The sequence below is a fragment of the Quercus suber genome, unplaced genomic scaffold (genome assembly GCF_002906115.3).
Source record: "Quercus suber isolate HL8 unplaced genomic scaffold, Cork oak 2.0 scaffold_198, whole genome shotgun sequence".
Classification (NCBI taxonomy): Eukaryota; Viridiplantae; Streptophyta; class Magnoliopsida; order Fagales; family Fagaceae; genus Quercus; species Quercus suber.
This window is the reverse complement of record NW_027069656.1, coordinates 190,306-201,190: the sequence shown is the minus strand read 5'-3', so window position 1 is coordinate 201,190 and position 10,885 is coordinate 190,306. Positions and strand designations below refer to the sequence as shown.

The window sequence follows — 10,885 nt, the reverse complement described above, 5'->3', positions numbered from 1 at the left end:
TATAATTGTTTATAGTTAAGGTGAACATGGTGGCACATAACTACTAGCTACATTTTAGTTAAGAAATTCCCCCATAACCCTCATGTTGGAAAGTTAACATCATTAGTGACGTGTATCTTGTATAGACCTTAGTGTCCACATTGTATTGCCCTTTTTTTCATATGTGGAAGGATACTTGGGTTCTAATTTGAATACGATTTGCATTCACGTACATATTAAGTAGAATTACTTGACTAATTTTGTGACTTGGTGACATGATAGCACATAAGCTCCTAGCTACATTTTTAGTAAAGAAATGCCCCCACAACTTCACACGTTGGAAAAGTTAACATCATTTGTGACATGTACCTTGTATCGACCCTCCGTCCAGTTATTTGCCCTTTTTTCTCATATGAAAGTTTCATGGGCTTAATTTTGAGTATGATTTGCATTTGCATAACATATATATATATATATATTGGGTAGTAAAACTTTATGATTTGCATTTGTGTACATACATTATATGGGTAGTAAAAACTTTAGAACTTCACTACATATTTTTTTTTTACTTTTAGAACTTACTGTAGCTAGGTGTTAAACTTAAAAATCCTTATTTTATTTCACCATCTATCTCTCTCTCTCTCTCTCTCTCTCTCAGGGTGCTATGAGATTTGTTGGGTTGGTGGGTTGTGATTTGAGTGGCAGTGAGTTGCAATTTGGGTATCGGTGGCAGTGGCTGAGTTTTGGTGCTTTAGTTTTGGTGTGGTTTTGTGTTTTAGTGTGTGGTGGTGGTTGGTTGTTGTTGGTGTGGTTGGTTTTTTTTCGGTGGTTAGTTGGTTTTGGTGTTTCATTTTTTTTTTTTTGATTTGGTTGGTTTCAGTGTTTAGTGGTGATTGTGCTAAGTTTCGCTAGTAGGTGTTGCTAGTGGTGGTAGGTTTGCTGGAGAGAGAGAGAGAGAGAGAGAGAGAGAGAGAGAGAGAGAGAGAGAGAGAGAGAGAGAGAGGGAGAGGTTGTTTATATTATTTGATTGGATAGTTTTGATTATTTTAATATGGGTTATATGTTAAAATAGGAAATGGGATGTAGGGTGTATTGCTAAATGAGGTATTAATATAGATAAAGTAATTTTTTGAGTTGTAAAATAAAGTTTTTTTTTAGAAATCTGAATGCTAATGCTATAATTGTTTTATAGTTAAGGTGCATATGCTTGACTAATTTTGTGGCCTAGTGACATGATAGCACACAAGCTACTAGCTAAATTTTAAGTTAAGAAATGCCCTCCATAATCCCACATGTTGAAAAAGTTAACATCATCTGTGATGTGTACCTTGTACTGACCATTAGCGTCCGCATTGTATTGCCCTTTTTCCATACATGAAGGATTCCATGGTTCTAATTTTGAATATAATTTGCACTTACGTGCATGTTAAGGTGGATATACTTGACTAATTTTGTGACCTGGTGACATGATAACACATAAGGTACTAGCTATACATTTTTAGTTAAGAAATGCCCCCACGACTCCATATGTTGGAAAAGTAAACATCATTTGTGATGTGTAGCTTGTACCTATTCTCAGCATCCACGTTATTTTGCTATTTTTTCTCACGCAGAAAGATTCATGGGTTCTGATTCTGAATATAATTTTCATTTGTGTACACATATTGGACATTAAAAAATTTTGTGTCCCCTAAGCCCTACAACGCCAATTAGATTGTCCTGAAATCTTAATCTTTTGTCTTGTCAAGTAATGTACCTCAATGCGTACTCAAAGACTAAGATAGGAAAGTCTTGACGGCAACATATACAAGGGGTGTCCAACTCAACCCGGAACCGACCAAACCGAGCAACTCGCCCGAACTCAAATCGACAACCGCCCGAACCGACCACTCCGACGGTCGGTGACGGGTTTCCACGCCCAAGACCCGACGCCGGCGGGTTGAGTGGCGGGTTTTCTTCTCCAAAACCCAAGCCACCCGACCCGACCAACGTTATATACAAATTTGGCAATATTCAAGGAGATCCAAGCGAGATTTGGTGAGATCCGGCGACATTCGAGGAGATCCAAGCGAGATCTCGACCATATTTGGTGAGATCCGGCAAGTTTTGAGGAGATCCAGGTTGATTTCGGCGATTTTTGGTGCAGATCTACTGGGTTTTTGCAGATTCTAGCGAATGTTTTGAAGATTTCGGCGATGTTTGCTGGATCCGGCGACTCTCTCCACCGACCGAACCAACCCAAACACCACCCGAACCCAAAACCGACTCGACCGAGTGACGTCGACGGTCAGTTTCGGGTCCCTCCTCCTTCCACCCGACGCCGGCGGGTTGGGTTTGGGTTGGGTTCAAAACCGACCCGTGGACAGCTAATAATATACATTATATCTTTTATACGTGAAAATATATTAAGACAGTAGTTATGCATAAAAGAAGGAAAATAAAATCATGCTTGTATATATGAACCTATGAAATAATAATCAATATATAAAACCGTGTAAATACGTTCCATGCATGGATTCATACTTATGTGCGTCTATCAAAGGTTAAGAATATGCTACTGATCCAGTGAAAATGGTATCACAGAAATAAATTCATAGATTGAAGCGAAAACTTCAGATTATATTCTCACCTTTCATGCGATTCACGAGGTTCAAAATAAGCAACGATCACCATTTGTAATATTGGTCCATATATATTGTATTAACAATTGATCGATATAAACGTGGCTGGACAATCTCTTCTCAATCGATAAGTCCCACAATGGTGGCATGAATTGCTGTGCATGACAGAAGACTCAGTACTGCGGATTTATACGATTAGATAATGGGTCATTAAAAGGCTTGACTAATCGAACTCTTCATACAATGCAATTGTGGGACCCCTAATTCTGTATGTATAGTCCTTGCTTTTCAATTAACACACGTGACTGAGTAACATTGTGTCTGGCAGATGTTGATTTGCAATATTGGAAATATGAGCTTTAGCAGATTGGAATCACAAACAAAATCTGTATATATTGCTGATTCCAAAAAGAAAATGATGCATTTTTTTCGTATCCGCCTTAACATGAGGGTTCTCAAAAACATTAATCTTAATATAATCTACGAGAACTTTTAACAAATTTCAATTTTCATTATGCCATTTCTTATGAAAGAATAGTTAGTATTTGGAAGGTCAGCCTGCATTTTTCTGAAAAAGGACTTGTACACAGCTATAGTTTGGGGGGCAATAATTGGTTTTCCATGCATTATTTTCTCCAATAACATTGTGGAAATTTACATGATTGTTTGAATCATACATTTCATACTAATAAGAACAAGAAACCTCAACTAACCTAATGTTCTCGATCGGTCTTGTGAAGACCCTGCTAAAAGTGCTTCTCTAATAGAACATAATGTCCCTTTGTGGTCCAATATCACAACTCTCATTGCTCTTAGAAAAATGGATGGCGAAAACATGTTCATCAAAAAAAAAAAAAAAAATCTTTTCACAGCTAGATGTGATGCCCACAAAATATACCTTTCCAAGTCAATTGATTTGTGCACTTTCCTTCTCATCAGTACACTTGGAGCTTAATTGAAAGCTTTCATCAAAGGCTAGATATGTATATATGAGAAAAATTCATGTGAAATGCGCACTAACAATGCACTTTGAAACGTGATCCTCTTCATTTCAAATCTTATAAAAATAAGGTCCGCGTCTTGGAAAGACATGGCAGAACGTACACTTCTAAAGTTTTCCCAAGATACCAACCTTATTATTACCTTCATGATGCTGTAGCCTGTAGGCCTCATGGATGAGATGTGAGATGAGATTGAAGCTTGAAATAGGTAGGGGGGCCGGAGCAGGAGCACCCAAAAATATAAAAATTTGATGCTGTAGGCCTCATGAATGAGATGTGGGATGAGACTGAAGCTTGAAAGTCCACTGAAGACATTTATTGCTAAATTTTAAGCCGTTAAAAACTCAAAAGATCTCATGGACGTTACCGTCTTTGGTCGGAAAGATGGTAACAAGACATATTATTGTATGAGAAAAGTCATTCAGTGGAGAAAGAAAATATTGGAAGTACATCTTATGAAATATATAACATCTATATCTTTCTGTTTAGTATTAAACATAATTCTGTTAAATTTCAACTTTATTTTATGGTATTGAAGTATAAAGTTTCAAGAAATATGTAGCAATATGGAAAATTTTTCAAAAATGTGAAATTTATTACGTTGAATGACGTAATAAAGCTACAATTAAAAAATTTAAAAAAAAAAAAAAAAAAAAAAAAAAAACACCATTGATTACAACTTGGGTGGGGTGCGTGATTTAAACCATGTTCCATCTCTCGGGGCTATAGGATATCTATCACCGACCTTCATGTCAAAGTATAAAGAACATAGACACAGTAGTGAACTAAAGAAGTTAATATCCTTTAAATATCTTAGTTGGTAATATATTACTTGTTCTAATTTAAATTTACCATTTAAATTAATTTTTTGCTCACCTGTGATAACCAGTAATAATCTGTTACCTTAAATTTATTGTGAAAATGTTATGAAAATAGTATTTCTCAATTATTTATACCTTCTAAGTTAAAACATAACTATATGTTGTTTTGTGGTCATCTCCAATTTGGGCTGCCTGAGATGGTGTGATATAAGGTATATTTTGAAACATTTAAGCCTGAAAATGTAATCTTTGCAGGATATTGGGCCAGGGCAGAGGCTTCAGTGGATATAGGTTTATTTTTATCATTCATCAAAACCCTAATGATGCATTTATTATTTATTTCAATAATATAATCAAAGAAAAGATACAGTTATTTAGATGCATCTTAATAAATAATCAAGATGCATTTATTACGCTTATTTGAAATGATAGTCCAAATGTATATTTTTTTCTTTCATTTTTTTCCCACCTCTGCTTTATACTCCACAAATAAAAACTTACCACATATTCAACTATCTAATTAATTTCTAATTTTATGCAATTACCTAAAACAAACAAATAAATAAAACTTGCAACCATTGGTACATCACCATTGGCACCATCAACCCCACTGGTCACAACCAGGGACGATCCCAAGGGGGCCCCGAGACCCCTTGGTCCTAAAATTTTTTTTTAGTGAATCTATTTTTTTCAATTTAGTTATTGAGCCCTTCTCTTTCAAAACCTTAGACCCCCTCTCCTCTAATCAGCCTAGCACAATGGGCAACTGCTCAACCCAAAATATTAACAAAAATAAAACTTTAAAAACAATTTAAAAAAAAAAGCCTATCAGCCCAATAGTTACAAACTAAACTAAAAAAGAAAAGAAAAGAAAAGTAGATGATTGCATTGCATTATGATGTATTAAAAAACAATAGTATTTTGTGTCTTTTGTCTTTGTTGATTTTTTCATAAATGATTGTATTATAATGTACTGAGAAACAATAGTATTTTGTGTTTTTTATTTTATCTTAGTTAATAGTTTATTAATAATATATAAATATTTATTTGGAGGTTTTTATTTTTTATTTATTTATTTTTTAACTCCGTCCTTAACTTAAAATCCTGAGTCCATCCCTGATCACAACCATTGTCGTTGGCCTGCTTTCAACCGACCTCAATTGACTTTGTTTTTTCTGCGCAATATGCAACAACTTTTAAACCAGTAAGTTTTAGTAGCACTCTAAATAGCTACGTTAAGTTTACTTAACAATGGTGCACTTATCGGTCCATATGCACTAGTAATATGTTGGCCCTATGGAAGGTTGGAGTAGATTGTAGAGGCATCTTGAAGCTACCACGTTTCAAAAATGATTTGAACTGGCTTGGTCGTCCATACAAGGGAGTCCTCATACTTCCAAGTGGGGTAAGAATGTAATTAAGATCACAAAATTTTGGGGCATACTTTGAATTAATGCACCAAAAGAATACAAAAATTGATGCCACCCGTACGCGTCTCTCGAAATTTCTAAATTAATCCCAAATCTTCCATGATCATTGATAGAGGTGAATCAAAAAGATAAAATTAAATTACATTTTTCTATCCATCACGCTTGGGCAAAAGAGTATTAGAAATTGTCAAGAACTTTATAGTTCAATGATATTGGGTTTATAATTTGCTCTGCGTTACCAACTGTTGCATGCAGTTTTGACATGTGAGTTTAACGAAAAAAATCATGGGCTTGTCCCACATTGGTGGGGTGTGTGTGTGTGTGTTTAGGTTTATAACTTGCTCCGCGTTACCAATTGTTGCATGCAGTTTTGGTAATAGTGTGTGAGTTTAATGAAAAAAAATCATGGGCTTGTCCCACATCGGTAGGGTGTGTGTGTGTGGGTTTATAACTTGCTTCGCGTTACCAATTGTTGCATGTAGTTTTGGTAATGACATGTGGGTTTAACGAAAAAAATCATGGGCTTATCCCATATCGGTGGGGTGTATATATGTGTGTGTTTAGGTTTATAACTTGCTCTGCGTTACTAACTGTTGCATACAGTTTTGGTAATGGTGTGTGAGTTTAATGAAAAAAAATGATATTGCTCATTTATGAGTAGAGCTAAGTTCAAATCCTCACTCTTACATTATTGTAATTATAAAATAAAAAAAAATTAAAAATAGAACTTGAGAAAGTATTATTTAATTTGGGAAGAATTCTACAGTACACATTTTTTATATAACATGCTTTACTAATTTTTATCTTATTTAATATATATTTTATGATTATAGATGATCAATTAATATATATATATATATATAGAGAGAGAGAGAGAGAGAGAGAGAGAGAGAGAATGATCCTTAATTAAAATAGGTAGTTGGAGTCTGTGATTAGAGAAATGACCCCTATACACATTATAACACAAACAAACTTACAGACATGCGTGTTTTAAACTGAAAATCGTAAAGTCACAATTTCAATTCAAAACACACGTGTATAAGTTTCTGTTTATAATAAACACACCCCTTGTGACTAAGGATCTATTATTCAAATGCTTTCATGTACTCATTTTGTAACAGTACTTAAAGGATACAAAAGATATGTTACGCTTTACAAACTTTTTTTTTTTGGGAAATAGATGTTGTGCTTATGGTTAGGGTTAACGAGTGCTTGAAGACAATGTTGAAATTAAGTTTTTTATTATAATCAATCAATGTTTTTTTTTTTGGGTAGTTGCACATGACATTAAAAAAGTAATTGCTTTTATTGCTTTCCAATTAAGTGAGATTTATAAAATTTATCGGCTGCGTGAATGCACTAATTAACAAAAGTATAAATAGTGAATATTCTACTAGTAATTAGTAAAGTTAAATAGATAACAGTGTCATATGGTTTGGCTACTGAATGTGGCAGTGTTAATAATTTGGAGGCAGGCGTGACCAGCCAATAGGGACGTTTCATGCTAAGTTGTAACACTTGCTCACATGCACTGGTCTACCAAATTTAACATGAAGTTCAGTCCGACCATGTCGTTTCCTAACTTTCTCGATTTTAAATGTTAGCTAGCATAGCAACCGCATCTCTGAGTCTTATCTCTTACCCTACTAAACACTATATATACTACAACCTGACATGCTAAAAAGAGCAATAAACATTGATACCAAACAAAGCATAAAAAAGTCATGGCTAAGCTCAGAACCAGTAGTAGCAATAAGAAAAAGATTGGCATTGTCAAGCTCAAGATTGTGGTTGAAAAGCTCCAAAAGAGTCTTTTATTGGGTAGGAAATCAAATCCCTATCGTGGCGAGTATGAAGATGTTAGTAACACATCTTCTGTGCCAGAAGACGTAAAGGAAGGACATTTTTCTGTGATTGCTGTGAATGGAGACGAACCTAAAAGATTTGTGGTTCCCTTAAGCTATTTGACACACCCTACGTTTCTAAGGCTGTTGGAGCAGGCAGCTGAGGAGTAAGGTTTTGATCATGAGGGTGCACTAAAAATACCTTGCCGCCCAAGTGAGCTTGAGAGAATATTGGCTGAGCAATGGCAACAGGAGGGAGACTGATCAGATCATGTTGGGGTTAATTGGGGTTCTTGTAAAAGTAACATGGTGCAAAGCTATTGAAGAAAGAGCATAACAAGCTACTTTCATAGCTTAATCTTTGTTTATGTATGTATTTATTTATTTTCATGTGTATTGCAGGAAATTGCAATGCAATAAAATTTGTAGTTCAATCTCTATCATACATTGTTTTACCATGCTGCAGTCATTTTTTCTTTCAAAATTAATAATTAGGAGTAGAGAGATTTGAATTCTAGACTTCTCTTTTAAAAATACAAGAATAGTTAAGCTATAAGACTCTTAATGATATAATAATTTTTAAGTTGGAATTTGAATTAATATGCTCACTCGGATAGAAATTGAAATGAGGAAGTCATGAATCCTGCAATATATGATATTTATGTAATTTATTAACTCAAATATAAGAGTGATATCAGAAGTACTATAAAATTTTATTATCTATAGACTTACAAACCAATATGTCAACTTTTAAACACAATACAAAAAATTGTGGTTATTCTAAGCCGAATTTCAAATTGATATATATGCTCACCTAGGTAAGAATTAAGACGTGAGGATATTGTGAGTCCTTGCATTCTACTATGATTACACACTTTGCTATCTCAGATATAAAAAAGATGTTAGGGATAATAGAAATTTTACTAGATAGACAATTTTTTATAAGTTTATTATTTAATTGTGATGAAATGTTTGGGTCGGTTCATATGTGCAAGAAATTTTTTCTCATTGAAGGATGTTGACCTAATGAAAATGAAGAAAAATCTTTTGAAAACGTGGGATGATAGCTGCAATAAATAATCGAAAATATTTAACTTTTAGTTGAGCTCATAATTAATATTTTGTCACAAATTTTTTTGAGACTTGACAATTTTGTACAATGTATATAATTGAGAGATTAAACTCTATTCTATATTTAAACTCTCAATTAGAATCTTGTCATATAATATTTTCTTTAAATGATAGAATAAATAGTTTTATATACAAATGCAATATAATAAATATATATTAATAATTAACATAAATACATATTTAATAATTCCATTTAAAAACATAGTCATAATAAATATCTATTAGTAACTGCCATTATTATTAAATTTATATTTAATATTTCATACACAAACATAATCAAAATAAATGTATATTAATAACTATCATAATTTTCAAATTTCATATTTATATACAAAATAAAAGAAAAAAGATATTTTTTTTAAATAAAATATAAAATTATATCTTATTAAACTTTCATGTGCATTGCACATGTTGCTGACTAATTTATATTTATTCCCATCAAGTAGGATTAACTTAGATACAATTAGTTGATCAAGTACGTGCAGTGGCCGAGCCATATGGAGTCCAAGAACCTTTGTGTGTGTGTGTGTGTGTGTGTATATATATATATATATACAATTATGTGGGATGTTCCATATAAACATACATTTGATTGCTCCATCAAAAACAAAATGGCCCCCACTTTTTTTATCAAAAAAAAAAAAAAAACTCTGTTGAAGGGCTTCACCCACAAAAGGCATTTGGTACTTTTCACTACCACCACAACCACAACACAAAAAGCATTTGGTATAATATTTTCCCCATTTTTTATTTGAAGGAAAAGTGGTTGACCTGACTTGCCAAACAAAATTTTCTCTCTCAATGTTTGCTTGTGCTAAAGTTGGTTCTGATTGTGGGCAGAATATGAAAAACTTTCGCGTGCGCCGCGCGCATAAGACATGTGTTACACTGACACATGGCCCCATATGAGATACTATCTTGCAAAATACAAGTCACATTATCATATTATATTAAAGAATAGGTATAATTATACTTAATTAATTTTAATATACATTTAAAAATCCAACTTAACTATAAGTTTGCTCCCTCTCAAAAAAAAAAAAACTATAAGTTTGCTGAAATGTTATTATGTGTGGCAGGTTGTATTGAATTTTAAATAAAAAATTGATGTGGTAATCTCTTATTAGATAGTGTAAAACATAAGTTTTATACCCATCCTTACTAAATTCGGACTCATAATTTGAATCCAAAAAGAAGAAGTAGTTTTGCAGCGTAATAGGGAGAGAAGAGTTGAATGAGCTAAGCCAAACAAAATTTGCCAGTGTTGAAAGGGAAAAAATTCAATTGTTATTTGATTTTTCATATCCAAATTTGCTTGAAAAAATATTGAAAAATTCTTTTTGTGTATATTATGGTATAAAATATTGAAATTTTCTTATTCTAGATAATTATATTGAGTTAGGATGAGATTCTAACCATCTTGATTTACATATGCCATCAAAGGCATGAGATGCCGCAACATTTCAAAAGGGTATTGGATAGAGTTCAAAGGCTGGGCGTTGAGAAAGTTGAGGAGTAAAATTGAAAAGGTGATTTTTTTTTTTTTTTTTTAACACATTGAAAATTTCTCAAGTTTCAGTAAAATTATATTGATCATTTTTTCCAGTATAACTTTTACTGCCATAGGGCTAGATTAAGGAATCCTATGCCTGTGTAATGAAAAGTTATATAATTATATGAATAGATAACATAATACACGTGTTGTTACTTGTTAGCTCAATAATGTTTACTACGCAATGAAAATTTACAAAATAATAGAATACGAATATGTTTGTTACCACAATGTGGACAACATATTCCATATGACCCTCCAACGATCAATTCCTGATTCCGGCACTGATCTAGTGTAATCTATTTAAATTTGACTAGTCACCAAATAATGCATAGAAGAGATTTATTTGTTGTAAAACACTGGTTTAAAAGCATGTTCTAAAGACTTCGGTTTTCCCTCAAAGCAAATCATCTCTCATCCTGTGTGTGCTGCCATTTTTTTGTTACAAATTTATTAACACTAGAAGGCAATGAAAAAGTTCACGGATGCTTGAAAGCCTTGAGTAA

General features: G+C 33.1%; 1 protein-coding gene across 1 annotated transcript; it reads left to right on the top strand.

The window, feature by feature from the left end:
- Nucleotides 1-7,576: 7,576 nt before the first annotated feature.
- LOC112024380 (auxin-responsive protein SAUR50) lies at nucleotides 7,577-8,020 on the top strand. The gene is given in 1 exon segment (XM_024057016.1): nucleotides 7,577-8,020. A coding segment is annotated over 1 exon segment (444 nt).
- The last annotated feature ends 2,865 nt before the right edge of the window (nucleotides 8,021-10,885 follow it).